The sequence below is a fragment of the Lontra canadensis genome, unplaced genomic scaffold, assembly GCF_010015895.1.
Source record: "Lontra canadensis isolate GAN:19392208 unplaced genomic scaffold, GSC_riverotter_1.0 scaffold60, whole genome shotgun sequence".
NCBI classification, from domain to species: domain Eukaryota; kingdom Metazoa; phylum Chordata; class Mammalia; order Carnivora; family Mustelidae; genus Lontra; species Lontra canadensis.
In genome coordinates, this window is record NW_022631054.1 from 8,684,598 (window position 1) to 8,704,091 (window position 19,494).

Genomic DNA, 19,494 nt, shown 5'->3' on the forward strand with positions numbered 1-19,494 from the left:
TGATCTTTCTCCCTCTGTCAAATAAATAAATAAAATCTTTAAAAAAAAAAAAACAAAAAAACTACACCCAATTTTCAAATTTATTCTGCAAAGTACTTAGAATTATTAACTGGGAAAACAAAATTAATTGTGAAAAGGAACTTACTAAATTTCAAGTACCCTGATCTGCATTTTTGTACCTTGTGTAATTCTCCCCAAAATATATTATTTTTCCACTTTGCAAAAAAGTAAGTAGTTTCAGAAAAACGTAAGCTTTATAGCAGTCAGAATACAAGAGACAGTATGCACTATCTAAAGTCATTTCCCTGACAGTAGTTTAATTGCCTGAAATGAGGATCAATTTTAATTGGTAAGAACTAGTATCATCTAGCATTTAGAAACTGTCTCTCCAGGATAAAAATCTCATCAGTGATTTGGTTGGTGAGTAGACAGCCAGGTAAGCTAAGGGAAGGATCTGTATCTGCACAACTCCAAAGGGACACATTCATCTTGCAGTCTGTGTTGGGGGCACCCCTGGGAGTTCTGCAGTGCAGATACCTGGTCTGTGAGCAATGTCAATTAAGCATCTCACCAGAAACCATCAAGCCCTAACTTAAGAGCAATAGATTTTTTTTAAAAAACCAGGATATGAAGACTGTTCTCTTCCTTTGCAATCTATCTTTCTAAAATGAGATCTTGGGCAGGAATAAGCAAAGAAAGGAAAAGTGGGAACATTTTCTGAATACTTAAAGGATACCGGATGAGGCATTTCCTCTTTGCATTTTCAGTGCAATCCTCATAACAACACTGTATACTAGCGCATTTTAGTTCCATTTTTATAGATGAGAAAATAATAAGACTAAAAGAAGTAATGCATGAAAGGTCATATGAGTCATAATGAGGATTCAAATACAGGTTTTTCTGACATAACCTATACTCTTTCTTCTATACCACACAATCATAATAGATTGCAAACAGATTGTGCATCTCACTCTTCTTTCAAATGCTCACAAAACACTGGTTTTCCAGAAAGACAAAATGAGAGTTGACACTAAAACCTACAAGGGTTGCTGAGTTTGCCTATGCTGTTAACAATAAATTTTAATCAGGAAAATCTCCAGTCTATCTGGGTGGCTCAATTGGTTAAGCAACTGCCTTCGGCTCAGGTCATGTTCCTGGAGTCCCAGGATGGAGTCCTCCATCAGGCTCCCTGTTCAGTGGAGAGTCTGCTTCTCCCTCTGACCCTTTCCCCTCTTGTGTTCTCTTCCCCCCCCCATAAAGAAAATCTTAAAAAAAAAAAAAATCTCTAGATTAATGTATAGACTGAATGAGTTACAACTATGGGATTACAACAAGGAAACAAAAGGGAGACAGAAGAGAAGGGTTTCGGTAGTAAATATACACAAGCCTCAGATAACAAAGAACAGATCCTAATCCACAGCCAAATGTAAGTCAGGAGACACAAACTTACCAGAATTACAGGATACCTGTTGTGGGGGTGGGGGTGCCTGATGTGTTAACGTCTGATGCTGATGGTTCGGATGATGCTGTATGTGCTGATGTGGAGAGGGGTGCTGGGGGTGAGGAGGCTGGAGCTGGCTGTGTTGCTGTGGGTGCGATGCTGGGTGTTGGGGACGCTGCGGATGCTGTGGTAAACCATGCGGTCGATGGGATGGATGTGGAGACGGCTGTGTGTGCATCTGGGAGTGGGGCAGTGAGACCTGTGCAACCGAATTACTGCCTGTGGTGCTGAGGCCACCGCCATGATTGTTGGACAGGCTGCTTTGGTTGCTGTGTGGGTGAGAGCTCACTGTGCTGCTAGGAGAGTGCTGATACGAACACGAGGTGTGGGACTGCTGGGAAGATTCGGAAGGGATGGTCATCAAACCTAGACACAGTCAGAGAAAGCAAGAGCACTCAGAGTCAGATTTCAGTTATATTTTATGACACACTTACAAAATTATTAATGGAGCAGAGGTATACATTGTCAGGAAGCAACACTAACTCAGCTGAAAAAGTGTCCACAGAATATCCACCACACACCAGTCTCTGGGATCACTGAGAAGAGTAAGAAACACCACCCTTTGCCCTCCAGTAGCTCATGGTCTAGTAGAAGGGACAGACACTTAAGGAGATTATGTCCAGTAATATAAGTACTAAGGCAGAAAGTTTACGAGGGCATTCAGGAACAATGCTTATTGCCTGTTCAGCTAGGAAGGGGCTAGAGATTTGGAAAATCCGTCATTGAAAGGCAGTTATCTGCAGTGCTTAAGTGGCTCAATGAGTTAAGCATCTGACTTGATTTTTGGCTCAGGTCATGATCTCAGGGTTGTGAGATTGAGCCCCACGTCTCAGCACAGAGCCTGCTTAAGATTCTCTCTCTCTCCCTCTGTCTCTCTCTGCTCTCCTCCCTCTCACAGACAAAAGGAAAGGGAAAGAGAAAAGGAAAAGAAAAAAGAAAAAGAAATAAAAAGAAAAAGAAATAGAAAGAAAAGAAAAAAGAGAGAGAAAAGGCAGTATCTGAAGAAGTCTTGAAAGACTGAGTAAATGTTAAGGGGAGAGTGTGTGAATGCTGGGTCACATTCCAGATGCTTCGCTACAGGCCTAAAGACCAAGGATTTGACAGAGGTGGAGAAGAGAAGTAAGGCCCAGTTATTTCTGAACTCTGTCTTTGACAACTCCAAAAAGTTTTAAGTCAAAGGTGGCAAGAATTCTTAAGACTAAGCAAAACACTGGCGCCTGGGTGGTTCAGTTGGTTAAGCGTCTGCCTTCGGCTCAGGTCATGATCTCAGGGTCCTGGGATAAAGCCCTGCAATGGGCTCTCTGCTCAGCAGGAGTCCACTTCTCCATCTGTGCTCTCTTTCTCCCTCTCTCTCTCTCCTGTTCTCCCTCAAATAAAAATTTTTTAAAAAGACTAAGCAAAACAGAATAGCCACCTTCACTGCTTTTTCATTTGACTTACAGGATATTCTCGAGACACACACACTTTAGGGGTTAAGACTGCATAATTTACAAGACTAGAATGTAAGGATTAAAGTCTCTATACTACCATCTGCACACCTGGTAACTTTGGGAAGTGATTAACCTTTGCAGGTCAAAATTACCTCAATTATAGATGGGTATGGATATATCTATTTTGCAGAACTGTTGTGAGGATTAAATGCCATGGTGCAAGTGCAGGATGTGAATGAGCTCAGTAAATGTTAGCTGCTATGATGATAATAATGATTCGACCAGAAGTACCTAATGGTAAAATAATGTACTCTTGGTTTGCAGGTAAACACTCATTTTAATAAATCTTACTGCAATATTTGGTTAGACATAACTAGGCTATTTTCATATCCCAAAGGATGGCACATACCATGTTTTACTGAACCAAAACACGACAAATTTTATTAAATGAAAAATAAAATCCTGCAGCACAGTATCAGTTAATAAAAGAATCAAACCTTTCAAATGAAAATATTCTCATACTGCCCATTAATAGCAAAACTGTATTCAAGTACATTGTAAGATAATCATAAAACCTAGTAAGTTAAGGTAGTTTTTTAGGTAGAAGACTTAATAAAAGTTCTTGCCTTGGCCCTGGCAAACCGTCATTTGGAGAGAATCTATAAGCTTCTTTCAGTAAGATGAAAAAAAGCAGTTATTTCATTGTCTATTTCCAGTAAAGTCCTAGCATTTTAAAAGGAAACCCACACATGATCTATACAAACCTTTTCAATCCCACTTTTTTTTTTTTAAAGTAGACTCCATGTCCAGCACAGAGCCTAACATAGGACCCAAACTCACAACCCTGATATCAAGACCTGAGCAGAAATCAAGAGTTGGACAACTCAACCAACTAAGCCATCCAGGCATCCCCCACCCCAAGCTGTTTTTAGAATAAAATTTAAGGGGTGCCTGGGTGGCTCACTTGGTTGGGCATCCAAGTCTTGGTTTTGCCTCAGGTCATGATCTCAGGGTCATGGGAACTGAGCCCTGTGTCAGGCTCTGCACTTGGCAGGACGGTGCTAGGGATTCTCTCCCTTCCTCTGCTCCTCCCTGCTCTTAAATAAATAAATAAATCTTTAAAAACTTTAATGTGTGATGAAATATCATTAAGAGCTTCAGAAATTGTTGTCGTTCCTATTTCAAAGCCAGTATTTTTCTACTTTGATCACCACATCTGGATCTCCTTAGCAAAGTCCTGCATTAGTCCTTTTCGTACTTTCATAGATGGAAAATTCAAAATAAATTTGAGAATAATACATGAATCTTACTTTAACCAGAAAAACCAACTTCCTGTACAAGTTACTGATAGTCATTGATACATATATATAAGTATATAAGTGTGTGTGTATATATATATATATATATATATATATATATATATATAAAACACTTGTACATAACATTAACTTTTGTAGTATCTGACAATAAGTATTAAAATGTAAACTCTATAAACACAGAATTTTTATCACTACTGTGAACAGGTAAACTCCCTTGAGTTGGGGTAGAAAAAGTCTGCCAAACAAAGCAATCAGGAAGTGCTTTAATAGTAGAGTTCCCAACAATTTCTGATTAGTATTTTATGGGGGAAGGACAATATAACATCTTAATCCTATCGTAAGACTCTGACTAAAAACCAGCAGCTAAGGACAGTAACACAGAATAGCAGCAATCCAGCATCTGACTGAGATATAACAGGGCATCTCAACCAAAATCACTTTTAGTTGTTAAAATCTGATTTAACTACATTGTATACAACAGTGACCCAGAGCTTCCCACTAACCAGTATGTTCACTTACAAGCACCATGCATGAAATTGCAAATCTGGTACTACCATATTCCACCAGCTATCTCTTTGCTAATAACAGTCCATTCAGACAGTAAAGGCACATCTGTTCCTGTAGTGCAACATTTGCCATTCAAACACTTCACATGCCAGACATCACTAATTAACCATGGCAGTATTTCCTACATGGCACAGATGTAGTGTCAGAATTCTTCAATACGTACTCCTCCAGGACACCACTAGTAAGTGAATAGGGTATGCAAGATAAAATTTATCTGCATTCTTGTGTTATTATATGAATATATACAGGGTAAATATACAGGGTATAGTATAGGCACAAAGAGTATTCAATCCTGACCACAATGATACTGTTCAACGATTCAAGAAATAAACAGCTGCTATGTGAAAATAATTCTTAAAAATTTTTCAGTAAAAATTTACTTTTCAAAACGGTATTTTAAAAACTCCACTTGAAATTAATAGGATATATATGTCAATTATACTTCAATTAAACAAAAACAACCCCCTGCCCCCAAGAAAACACTCACCTTGTTGACTAAGTGACTGCTCAAAAACTGACTTATAAAGGCTCCGAAATGAGGCACTGAGATCTTCAAAATTATATTCTGAGAAAAGTAGCTGTTTGTCTCGTTCTGGAAGGTTGTACTGTGGCTGCTGTTGAGGAGTTAATGACTGAGAGACTGGTTCTGGATGGTTTGTCACCTAACATTAAAAGAAAATACTACTAATTTAGTAGCTGTATATATCAGAATTGGTCTGTTACATAAAATATATAACTGAAAATATTAGAATAGTTTCTAGAATCCAAAGGAAATAATGTCTCTGCCCTTGGCTTTCCCATCTTCTGTTAAGATAGGCACACATGACAGACAAGACCACAAAAGTGTTAATTTAGATTCTAAAGAACCACAGAAATCTAATCCAACCTCCACATTTCACAGAAGAGGTAAAGAGTTCAAAGAATTTAAATGACCTTCCTAAGATCATACAAATAAATGACAGGCAAGGCGTGGAACCCTCCCAGTTTCTGCAGAATCTTCATCTTGATTTCTACTGAAGCAATTTGATCTCAAACTCCACTCTACTATGATATTACTAACATTTCTCATTCTTTTATTCAATTAATCTTTAAGTATTTAAACTCAAATACTGTTGAGTATTGTGAGCCAGGTTGTATGGTGCTGTCCAAAGCCGCAAGGAGCTTCAATACACCTAACTCTTCATTTCTAGAGGGGGAAAAAAAAAACTTTTTAATGAAACTAAGGGAAATGAGGAATGAGGGTAACAGATAAAGAAGATTCAGAGAAAAACAGAAGAAAGCATGGCTTGAGCTATGCGAAGGGAAAAAAAAGCACCCTAAACACCTAAAAAATAAGAATTATCACTGAAGGCAGCACAACTAGAAATTAAAAAAAGATCAGCAGTACCTATCTTAAAGATTCTATCAAGGGGTGGTAAACTGCCGTTTTTTTAGTGCTTTGAAAAATTAAAATATGAACACTCACTGTAAATTTATGCAGCCATTCAAAATGATGCTTATAAGAAATCTGCAGTAACAGAAATAAATGAATTTTGTGTAGGGGAAGGGCTCCACCACCGCACCTTACACATCTCTACACAGGCCACTGGAGGCCAGGCTCAATGGCAGAACGACCTAAGCCTTGGTGATTATCCTGAAACATGGAATGTGAGTGGTCTTATGAGAAGTAGATTCTCATCCATTTCTCATCTACCTTTCTATTCTGCAGGGGGCAGCCATCGGGCAGCTTCTCATCTACCTGTCTAACCTATAGGAAGTTGCCAAGAGACAGTTTCTCAACTGCCTCCCTATTTCCAGAGAGGCAGGGGACTTTCTACTTTTTTCTCTTAGGTTACAGCTGGGAGTCACAACTGCTTAGCTGAAATATGGAATTTGTCCCTTCACTACAGTGACCCACTACTCGTGAAGTCTGTCATGTGGCTTCTCCAGTTCAGTGTCATCCTGTGGGATGTGGGGAGCTGGCACCATATCCATCTGGCTTATACATAAGTAATAACAATGTCTCTGTACATTTGGGCTCACTGTGTCCTGATGGGATCAACCTATATATATGTGGCGAGCCTGACCAGCAGCTGGTGTTGTCCTGCTGCTCACAGAGTGTTCGATGACCACTTGACATCATTAAAGGACAAAGCACAGTATGTAATGTCCAGCTTTTCAAAGTAGTTTAACCTTCTTACACGTACTGGCATTAGAGACATTTTTGTTCTTCCTTCTGTTACCTAGTTCTACAGATTTAATTTTTTCCTTTGTATTATATTTTGTGATACAGGACTCTTGGTGTCAAGATTTTCTACATTCGCATTATTTTAAGAATAACTTAATATCATTAAATCTCTGCTTAGTTTGCTTCAGTGCTCCAACTAGTCCTTTTATATTATGATCTCATCATTTCTGAGTGCTTTTATTCACCTCTTGATCCACAAGGTAAGTTTTTCAGAAGAGCACATGAAAACAAAGGTAGCAAGCTTTTTAAGCTCTGTGCATCAAAGAATGTCCTTCTCTTTATTTCACGTATGAATGCAAATTTGGCTGGACATAATATTTATAAATCCAAATCTATTGTCTCAAAACTCTATGTGCAGTATTATTCCATTATCTTCTGGTATTTAGCATTATAGAAGAGAAGTATGATTTGTGTTTCTTTGAATGCATCTAATTTCTTCTACAAGAGTATTTATATAGATGATTACTTTTGAAATTTTAAAATTTATTGTGATGGGTCTAAATACAGGTTTTTCCCCTATGAACTTTTCCTATAACTCAGTAACACTTTCATAATCTCTATTTCTTTGAAAACTGCTTCTGTACCAACTGTTCTAGCTTCTTCTTCAGGGACACCTATAATTCTTAATTCTCCAGATCTATTATCTTCTCTGACATTAACTGTTATTGCTTTACCTGATACTTCTGCATTCTGAAAGAATATAGTAGGTCTTTTCCCCCAGAGCACTGATAACAGTTTTGAGGAGCCACCTTTTGTTTTCCTACATTCAATGTGAATTTTAATTCTGCTCCCTAAGTTTTGGTTTCCCTTGTGTTATTTTCTTATTTAAGGTTCCCTTCCCTTATATATCTTTGCCCTGTGTAAGGTTTTACCTATTTACTCATCCTGCAACAGGGAGTGATCTGGTGAGATCAAATTTAAACCAATGTACAGTGGCAGTATATGGTTCCTGGGCTCTGTTCTAAGTCTTCTAGGGAGGACAGTTGCCAGATGATTTGAAAAGAGGTATCAGATAACACAAGGGTCATGTTCTTATAATAGGTAACAAGATCAGCACACACGGGTCCCTTTATAGAAAACAGCTTTGTTTACCACACCAAAATTAAAAATATAAGACTGATTAACAATTGGGTACCAAGTCACCCTAACCTTTGAGGTTTGTAGAACTCCCTTCTCAGATCTACAGATGGAAAACAAGGTGATACACACATTCTGTAAACTCTTATCAAGGACTGTGAAGTATCATCATATATAGCTTTGCTAAAGTAAAACTTTGTTTTCCTATTCCAATTACTTTTCACTTGAACAGAAAACAGTAGACCAAAATAATAAAACACAGTATAACCACCTATCTGTACCTAACCTGTTAAAATATAAGTACCCAATTAAAACACTATCAAGGTAGGAATCTGCTCTACTTATCTAAGCTAAATGAATTGATTAGTAAAAAATATACATCTTCACTTTTTATTTAAACTTCAATGATATTTGGCTTAGTTTTAAGCACTAAAGGAATACTCAATAAAGAAGCTAACTTCATCAAGACTTACCGGTGTATAACTATGCACACTTCCAACACTGTTCAAATTAACAGATGCCAAACTCTGGTCTGAGAGACTGTTGTTAAGGCTGCTGCGTGGGCTATCACTACCATCCTGATCAGTGTTGTACAACGTTACCTAGAAAAGAAAAATAGTGCATAAGTAGTTCTCACTGTAAAGAGTACTTTCTAAGCAACTCTACAAAAAAACAATTAGGTTGGTATATAGCAGAAAGACAAAATGTTAGTAGTCTTTCCTACCCCAACTCCATGCCCTTCACTGCTAACTCCATGTTTACCATGAAATAAATTACTCTCAAACTGAAAAATATCCTATCCAGAAGTACATAAATTCAATATACTATCAGGTATAATTTGTTCATCAACATTTAATAAGGAGATTACAGGTATTTCTACAATGTATAAATTTATTTTTACTCAAGCTTTAAGGAAAACTGTTATTCTCTTCTATCAAAATACAAGTAATTGAAAACACAAAAAAGGCATTTTTAAAAATCACAGGCATCATAGTGGTTATATTGTTGAAAATGGACACTCAATTGTCCACAACATACTTGCAAAATCTCATGTATGTGATCTAATTTTTTAAAATAGCAATGATTATGGGGCACCCAGGTGGCTCAGGTGGTTAAATATCCGACCCGTGGTATCAGCTCAGGTCATGAACTCAGGGTTGTGGAATCAAGTCCCACATCAGGCTCCACGCTCAGCACAGAGTCTACTTGAGATTCTCTCTTTCTCTCCCTCTGCCCCTCCCCCACCACACTCTTTCTCTCTAAACAAATCTTGTAAACAAAAATAAGATGCTAACACACACACATCAGATGCTAAGGACTATAAATCAAACTGTTAACAACTATTAACCAGTAGGAGGCTAGGCATTTCTGAAGACTTATAATTTTTAATTAGAAACAAAGAGTATTTTTAAAACAGATAACTAGCCTTATTAACCCTCAAGGTTCTATTCAGATGGTACAGCCAACTTTCCTTTCAATGCTGCTACTTCCATGGCACAATACATTTAGCTTTATGGTAAAACTAATTTTTACCCACTACTAGACTGTTAGCTCCTTGAGTCTCCAGTAAGTAATCATAACCAACATAGTGCTTTCTACTCAGTATACAATTAATAAATATTTGCTGACTGAACAACCAATGGAGCTATCACCATCCTTCTGTTTGTGCTAAGAATGGGATCATGCTAAACGCTACAAACATCTGCCAAAAGAGGCCAAACATGTAGAAAACTAAGCACGTATCCCTCTCTACTGAGGGCAAAACCAAACTGTCCCCCATTCACATCAGTTAGAAACAATAACACGCCTAGGAACTAATTAGGGAAAAGAATATAAGATAATCTAAGAGGAAATAAAGGAAACTCTGGCAAACACTTCCAACATAAATTTCATTTAAAAAAAAAAATCATGTGTAAGCCTGATGATTCACAGACCTGTACCCCTGGGGCAAATAATATATGTTAATAAAAATAATTTTTTAAATTTAAAAATCAAGCTTACTGGCTCCTAGCCAACAAATTACAAGCACCCTATGGTAATTTTCTTAGCCACTCACACTCTCTCCTTTCCATGCTCCGTTATGTACCACTCAAGTCAGAAATCTTGGACAAAATCTTAATAGCTTATTTTTATCTGGAAAGAGGATAAACATTTTAATAAAAATTACTAGCTTATTACAATGGGCATACTTATGTAAGCACCATCTAGAACAAAACAGAGACCTATTCTCAAACTTTGATCCTAGAACACTTTCGCAGTCTTAAAAACCAGAGAGTCAAGGAGCTTGTTTGTGCTGATACATCTATTAATAATTGGCATATTATGTTCCCCCCAAATAATAATTGGAATATATATTAAAACACATTATTAATTTAAAAATAACAATTATAAACCCAGCTTAAATGGTAACATAAATATTTTCTCCCAATAAGCACAATTAGACTTCCCTTATTTTACATTCTTGTAAATCTCAATGCCTGGCTTAACAGAAGCAGCTGGGTTTTCTTACCCACTTCTGTACTCCATCAGCTGCAGTAAGGTGTTTAGGTGCAACAATACAAAGAAAACCCAGCACCACACATATATGTATTTGGAAAAGGGAAGAATATTTTAACAGACTTTCAGATTATTGTGGATGGTCTTTTTTGATACTACACCAAAACATGACAAGTGAAAATTTTTTTAAAGATTAGTTGCAATGTGGATCTGAAAATATACCAATAAATTTTTCATACTGTCACATTGAAATCCTCTGTTCTACCTTGTACTTTGAATGGATCATTCATCCAAGCATGATTTTATAACATGCACTGGCCATCTGGAAAATACTGGTTCACGAAGTTATACAGATCTTCCAAATACTGACACATTTCATTATACAACATTAAAACACCATACTTGCTAACATCACCAATGATCTCTTTAAAGAAGTAGTCTTTAAAGTCTCCTATCATATTCGCTGTAGTGGATAAAAGTTTTCCTAACTTCCATTTTTGCTTAAGAGCTCAAATTTTATCACTAGCAAAGGATACTGACAATTGTTTTCCTTGAGGTGACAAACTTATTTTGTTTATTATCAAGAAAACATCTGCCAAATCTGAATAATCAGTGTCAGTTTTTCTTTCACGTAAAAACAACGATCCAAGCAGCTAGGTCCACATCCAACTCAAAGACCCACACGAAGAAGGCTGTTCTTCCTTGAAACAATCAATGTAGTTCAGCATGTAGTCTAAGTGTTTTATGCATACTTCCCATTTCATCACAGAGAATATTAAAAAGACATGTATTCAAAGGTCACAACTTGATAGAACTATTTTTCCTGTTTCACCAAGGATATCATTAAGTTAAACTAGTATTTTTTTTTTCAACCTGAGGGGTGTTGGCAGGGAAGAATATAATGACTACTAGTACACTTCGGGGTCACAGCCTTGATCTGTGCTAACATTTACTACTGCTTATGCTGCATCAATGAAAATATAAAAATAAAGGAAAAGGAAAATAATATTTTAGTATTATCATTAAAATAGTCTGACCTCATGGAATCCCTAAAAAGGGTCTTAGTTACCTAAGTGTCCAAAGACCACAGAACCTCTGATACAGAACACAACCAGCACTCCTTAAGGCCAGTTCATGTGCTCTCCCAATCATTAACCAGCTAGTCATTACCCATCCCCCTCCCCGACATAGGCACCCACTATACCAAACTTCCGCCACTATTGGTTAGCTTATCTGTTTTCTGAACGAAGTATAAATGGAATCATACAGTGCGCCTGGGTGGCTCAGTGGGTTAAGCCTCTGCCTTCCGCTCAGGTCATGGTCTCAGGGTCCTGCAATCTAGCCCTAGATCTAGCCCTACATCGTGTTCTCTGCTCAGCAGGGAACCTGCTTCCCGCTCTCTCTCTGCCTGCCTGTCTGCTTGTGATCTCTGTCAAATAAATAAAATCTTTTTAAAAAAAATAAATAAATGGAATCATACAACATATATCCTTTTCTGTCCTTTTACAGTAAAATCAGCTGAAGGATTACACAAAGCTTTACACTAATTCTGCTCTTACATCTTTATCACTTCCTTTGTATCGCAGCACCATTTGTTGAGAGACAACACTGAGTTGTGTTCTGTAAGTCTATTTGTCTTATGCCAATACCACTCTTTCAATTATTGTAGGTTTACTCTTGATAACTGGAAGTATAAATCCTCTACCATACCTTTTCTTTTTTTAAAGATTTTATTTACTTATTTAACAGAGAGAAAGACACTGAGAGAGGGGGAACACAGGCAGGGGGAGTGGGAGAGGGAGAAGCAGGTTTCCAGCTGAGCAGGGAGCCTGATGCAGGGCTCGATCCCAGGACTCTGGGATCATGACCGGAGCCAAAGGCAGACACCTAACGACTAAGCCACCCAGGAGCCTCGCTACCGTACCTTTTCTTTCAACATTATCTTCAACTACCATTTGCCATTTGGATTCTCATTTATATTTTAAGATCACCTGGTCATTTTCTATTCCCGTTCCTTCCCCCAAAAAAGCATTGTGGACCTCTGACTGGGATATTAAATCTGTAGATATACTGAGGAAAAACTGACTTCTTTACAATAATCTTCCCTATGAAAATTATGTATCTATTTATTTATATATTCATTTTCTCTCAGTAACTTTTTATAATTTTATGTGTAGAGTTCACCTTCCACTTAATCCTAGGTATTTAATGTTTTTGAATGTTAACGTAAGTTTTATTATTTCTTTAATCTTATCTTCTAATTGTCTGACTTATACACAGAAATGCTATTGATTTCTAAAGTCAAACACTGATCTTCTATTAAGAACTTAAGTTCATTCATGAATTCTAAGAGCTTATCTGTAAATTTTTGAATTTTCCACATAAACAATCATATCACTTATGAATGATAGCTAGGTTTCTTAAAGTTTATGTTTAACATTTGTTTGGTAATACTTCCATTTCTCCTCTACCTGCCTGAATACTATTATTGTCCTGTATTTTACTTCTACATGTTATACACCCACAATATGTTTGTTATTTTTGCTTTAAGCAGTATATTATCTTTTAAAGAGATTTAAATTTTTTTTTAAATGCTTTATATTTACCTACAGTTACCATTTCTGATCCCTAATTCCTTTCTGTAGATCCAGATTTCTAGTTGTTACCACGGCACACAAATATTATACATACTTTTTTAGTCTTTTCATGTTTCATTTTGTCTAACTTTTTATCTTCAATAATCTTTCCTTCTACAATGTCTAATCTGTTGTTCATTCCACCCAGCGTATTTTTCAAATCAGACATAATTTGTATCTCCAAGAAGTTTGATTTGGATTTTAAAAGAGTATCTTCCAGGGGCGCCTGGGTGGCTCAGTGGGTTACGCCGCTGCCTTCGGCTCAGGTCATGATCTCAGGGTCCTGGGATCGAGTCCCACATCGGGATCTCTGCTCAGCAGGGGGCCTTCCCTCTCTCTCTCTCTCTGCCTGCCTCTCTGTCTACTTGTGCTCTCTGTCAAATAAATAAATAAAATCTTAAAAAAAAAAATAAAAAAAAAATAAAAGAGTATCTTCCATATGTCTACATAAGTGTTCAACCTATCCTTTCACTCCTCTATGGAATAGTTGTAAAAACTGGGCTTTTCCCAACTTTACTGAAATATAATTAACATATAAGTTTAAGGTATACAATGTGTTCATTTGATACACTTATATACTTCAAATTAAATACCACCATAGCTTTAACACCTCCATCACCTCACATAATTACCATTTCCTTTTAAGATCTACTTATCTAATAACTTTCATGTATACATGAATACAATATTGTTAACAATAATCACCATGCCATATAAAAGATCCCCCAAACTTAATCATCTTATAACTGAAAAGTTTATATGTTTTGAGACTAACATTTCTCCATTTTTCCTGTCCCATAGCCCCTGCTAACTACCATTCTACTTTCTATGAATTAGGCCTTTTAAGATTCCATATATAAATGATATCATACAGTATTTGTCTTTTCCTGCCTGACATTTCACTTGGCATAATACCCTCAAGGTCCATTCAACGTTGTCTCGAATGGCAGGATTTTCTTCTCATGGCTAAAGATTATTCCATTGTGTGTGTGCGTGCATATGCATGCATGCACACATATACCTCCCAGCTTCATTGCCCATTCATCCAATGATAGGTTATTTCTATATCTTGGCTTATGATAATTGTTTATGTTGCTTTATACTGATTCTATCACCTGTGTTATTTCTGGGTCAGTTTTGATTAATTTTCTCCTCATTACGGTTGCTTTTTGGTTTTTGTTTTTAACTTTTTTTTTTTTTTTTTTTTTTACTACTTCTATGCCAGCCTGGTAATTTTTTATTGGGTGCCAGACCATTGTGAATTTTACACTGATAAGTGCTAGATATTTTTGTATTCTTTTTTTTTTTAAGATTTTATTTATTTATTTGACAGACAGAGTTCACAAGCAGGCAGAGAAGCAGGCAGAGAGAGGAGGAAGCAGGCTCCCTGCTGAGCAGAGAGCCCGATGTGGGGCTCGATCCCAGGACCCTGGGATCATGACCTGAGCTGAAGGCAGAGGCTTTAATCCACTGAGCCACCCAGGCGCCCATATTTTTGTATTCTTAGAAACCTTCTTGAGCTTTATTCTGGAACACAGTTAAATTATTTGATAACAGGCATAAAGTGCTGATACATGCTATAACATGGCTAAACCTTGAAAAATGTGTTTAGTGAAAGAAGTCAGACATAACAAGTTACAAATTATATGATCCCATTTATATGAAACGTCCAGAATAGGAAAATCCACAGAATTAAAAAGTAAATTAACAGTTACAAGAAATGGATGGAATAGGAAATCAATGGTAATGGGTACAGGCTTTTCTTTACAGGGTGGGTGACGAAAATTTTCCGGAATTACATGGTGGTTCATGGCTGCACACCCTTGTGAATATACCAAAACCAGTAGCTATAACTTTAAAAGGGGAAATTTTATAATGGTCTCTGAATTACATCTAAGAAACTTCAAATCAAATTTTAAAATTAGAATTACTTGAAAACAGACCAATCCTTTTGAGTTTTGCTTTGAAGGTATGTCGATAGGACCAGAGCACAATTTTAGTCTAGAGTTAATTTTATTCCACTACTGAATCAAAATCCCGAGTACTTTACTTAATGACCTGTGAATTATGAAGACTTTCACTTTTGTGTGAACAGTAACTATGCCTGGCCCTACAGAAGTATCAGTAATTTTCTACACTAATCCTTGCAGGTGGTTCTTTCCCTAGTCTTCCTTACTCATGCACTATAAATACCAACTGAAGACTCAGGGGGCACCCTCAGTATATCAGTGGAATTCTCTCCTGGTGTAGCTTTCTCCTAATATGGTGCCCTGTGAACTCTAGCCACCTCAGGGATTCCATGATCTCCCAACTCCACCTGGCTCCACTCAGTGAGACCTCTGGGCCTTAGAAACTTTCTCTAAACAGTAAGCTAGGACAATCATAGGGTTGACCTTATTTGTTCACAATTTCTCAGGAGGACTGTGTTATGGCACAATCTCTTGAAAACCACTGTTTCATATATTTTGTCTACTTTGTCAGTTGTTTCAGGTAGTGGAGTAAATTTAGGCCCTGTTATTCCATGTTGGCCAGAACCAACAAATCTTTACAAAGAACCAGCTTCTTTTTGTTGACTTTTTTTTTTTTTTACTACCTTTGTCTTCTTCAGATTTATCTTGCTCTTTATCTAGATGCTTACATCATTAATACTCAATCCTTTTTCTATTCTAGTATACACATTTAAGGTTAATACTTCAACTGTGGGCGCCTGGGTGGCTCAATGGGTTAAAGCCTCTGCCTTCGGCTCAGGTCATGATCCCAGGGTCCTGGGATCGAGTCCCGCATCGGGCTCTCTGCTCGGTGGGGAGCCTGCTCCCTCCTCTCTCTCTGCCTACTTGTGATCTCTGTCAAATAAATAAATAAAATCTTTTAAAAACAAAATACTTCAACTCTACTCCTTCTACAGGCTTTCATAATTCATATTTCTATTAGTTATCAATTCAAAGTATTTTCTATTAGGATTTCTTCTTGATCCCTGGGTTATTTATAACTATACCGCTTAATCTGCAAACTTTGGGTGATTATCTGATCATCTATTTGCTATTATTTCTACCTTAATTCCACTGTGCTGGAAAATATACATTATATGGTGTTGGTCTTCTGAAGTTTGCTGAGACTTCCTTTATGGTCTAGCATAAATCAGTATTACATGATCAATTTTGGTAAATATGCCATGTGCACATAAAAAGGGTATATTCGGGGGATGCCTGGGTGTACAGCCAGCTGAGTGTCCAACTCTTGGTTTTGGCTCAAATCATGATCTCAAGGTCATGAGATCCAACCAAGAAAGGCTCCACACTCGGCAATCTGCTTTAGACTCTCTCTCCTCTGCCCCCTCCCCCACATTCCCTCGCTTGCTAAAATAAATAAATCCTGTTAAAAAAAAAAGCATATTCTGCAATTGTTAAGTATCTGTATGTATGTATATGTATGTGTATGTACATATATTCCTCAAGTGGAACAAACTTCCTAATTTCCTGGTTCAAATCTTCTATATCTTTAATGGGATTTGTATGATTATGTTTTGATTCTGATTTGCTTCTATGAGGTATAAAGAGACATATGTTAAAATCTTCCTCTTTGGTCAAGGACTTGTCCATTTCTCCTTTGAGTTTTGTCAGCTCTTGAAGCATATATAAATTTAGTATTGTTCCTTATTGAAATGATCCTTTTGCATAACAAAATATCTTTGTTTTCAGTAATGTCTTGTGCTTTAAGATATATCTCTGGCGGGGTGGGGTGCCTGGGTGGCTCAGTTGGTTAAGTGTCTGACTCTTGGCTCAGGTCATGATCTCAGGGTTGTGAGATCGAGCCTCACATTGGGTTCCATGCTCAGCCCAGAGTCTGCTTGAGGTTCTTTCTGGCTCTCTTGTAAGCAGCACATAGGTGAATTTTGTTTTTCATCCAGTCTGACAATCTCTGATTTTTAAATGGAATATTCTGTATATTTATGTTTATTTCCTAACAGAACTCAATTTAAAAAAAAAAAAATTTATTTATTTGAGAGAGAGAGAAAGAGACAGAAAGACACTGCTCTCCCCAGTGAGCAGAGAAGCTTGATGTGGAACTTCATCCCAGGACCCTGGGATCATGACCTAAGCCAAAGGGAGAAGGTTAACCAACTGAGACACCCAGGAGCCCAATCCAACACAACTCAATTTAAGTACATATTTGTTTTTCTGTTTTCCCTCTCACTTCTTTATTCATTTCTTTCCTCCTTTCTTGTCTACTTTTGGATATATCATTTTTCCTTGTTTACTTTTTTTTTTTTTTAAGAGTCTATTTATTTATTAGAGAGATGGTGAGAGACCAGAAGTAGGCAGAGCAGCAGGCAGAGGGAGACGCAGGCTCTCTGCCAAGCAGGGAGCCCGATGTGGGGCTCGATCTGAGGACCCTGGAATCATGACCTGAGGCGATGGCAGCCACTTAACCAACTGAGCCACCCAGGCGCCTCTCCTTATTTACTTTATATTCTTTTACTATTCTTGTAGTAAGTAATAATATGACCAGTATCTTGAGTATTGTTAGAAATTCAAATTTTTCAGGGGTGCCTGTCTGGCTCATTTGGTAGTGTGTGTGACTCTTCATCCTGGAGTTAGGAATTCAAGCCCCATGTTGGGTGTTGAGATTACTCAAAAAAAAAAAAAAAAAAAAAATCAGGGCACCTGGCTGGCTCAGTCAGTGAAGCATGGGACTCGATCTCAGGGTTGAGCTCAAGCCCTACACTGGTGTGGAGATTACTTTAAATCCTTAAGAAAAACCCCAAAAAAACAAAACAAAACAAAAACAAAGAAATTCAAATTTTCAGACCCCAATTCAACGTACTAAAACCAGAAATTCTCAGGTGAGGCCCAGCAATTTGGGTTTTAACAAGACCTCCTACTTATTGTGACAAATGCTGATGTATTAAAAGAACCACTGCCCTAAATATTATAATATGTTATTGACTTAGTACTTCTACCACTTCCAGTGCAATGCAAAGACTTTAACTGTATATACAGTTAATCCTTCACATCATGGCTTTGAACCACATGGGTCCACTTATATACAGAATTTTTTCAATAAACATAGCACAGGGACACCTGGATGACTCAGTCAGTTTCAGGTCATGATCTCAGGGTTGGGCACGAAGCCCGCTGAAGATTCTCTCTCTCCCTCTCCCCCAGCCTCTCCTCCCACTAAAAAAAAAAAAAAAAAAAGAGAGAGAGAGAGAGAAAAGAAAAAAAGATAAACAGAGCACAGTTACTGGGGCGCCTGGCTGGTTCAGTAGGTAGAGCATGCAACTCGATCTTAGTCTTGTGAGTTCAAGCCCCATGTTGGGCAGAGAGTTTGATTTAAAAAATATAAATAAATAGGTGTGCCTGGGTAGCTTGGTCATTTGAGTGTCTGAGCCCCACCATCAGGTTGGGAGTCTGCTTGTCCCCCTCCTTCTGCTTCTCCCTACACTCACACTCATGCATGTTCTCTCTCAAATGAATAAAAATCTTTAAAAATAAATAAATATACAGTATGGTACTGTAAAAGTATTTTTCTCTTCCTTCAGATCTTCTTAATATTTTCTTTTCTCCAGCTTTTTTCTGTAAGAATAGTATATAATGCATGTAACATAACACAACATGTATTAATGAACTATTTATGATATCAGTAAGGCTTCCAGTCAACAGCAGATTATTGGTTAGGTTTTGGGGAAGTCAAAGGCAGAGACAGAGATTTTCAACTGTGCGGGAAGCAGCAGCATCGGCACCCCTAAACTACACACTGTTCTAGGGTCAACCATATTCCTGCCTTACCCTTATACTGTCATGTCTTTTAACTTCTATAGTATTTTAGACTCAAAGGCATTGTGTTACGTAACAGAACTGCTATTGTTGTATTTTTATAAACACTCAATACACACTTAGATTTACCAACAGACATACTCTCTGTTCTTCATTCTTTCCTGCACAGGATAATTTCCTTCTATCTAAAATATTAATTCCCTCTATAATACTGGTGTACTAGTAACATATTCTCTCTGTAGAAACCTACTGATTTAACCTTCATTTTTCACAGAAATTTTAATTGTAGAAATCTGGATTAGCAGGTATTACCTTTCAGCAGTATACGGGTTTCATTCTCGTGTCTGGTTTTTATCATTTCTATTCAGAAGTCAGTGCCTGGCTTACTATTATTCCTTTGAAGTTGCCTGGTTTTGCCTCTGATTTTAAGATTTGTTCATCTTTGTTTTTAGCAGCTCGATTTG

General features: G+C 37.3%; 1 protein-coding gene across 3 annotated transcripts in view; it reads right to left on the reverse strand.

Moving 5' to 3' along the window:
• The window catches only part of FOXJ3 (forkhead box J3), a 151,880-nt gene that overhangs the window by 21,511 nt on the left and 110,875 nt on the right, over window positions 1-19,494 (reverse strand). For all 3 annotated transcript variants that reach the window (XM_032877464.1, XM_032877462.1, XM_032877463.1), the window contains 3 exons: window positions 8,595-8,723; window positions 5,305-5,479; window positions 1,451-1,867 (listed from right to left, as the gene is read on the reverse strand). In XM_032877464.1, coding sequence (XP_032733355.1) covers window positions 1,451-1,867; window positions 5,305-5,479; window positions 8,595-8,723 — 721 coding nt within the window. The remainder of the gene's footprint in view (window positions 1-1,450; window positions 1,868-5,304; window positions 5,480-8,594; window positions 8,724-19,494) is intronic.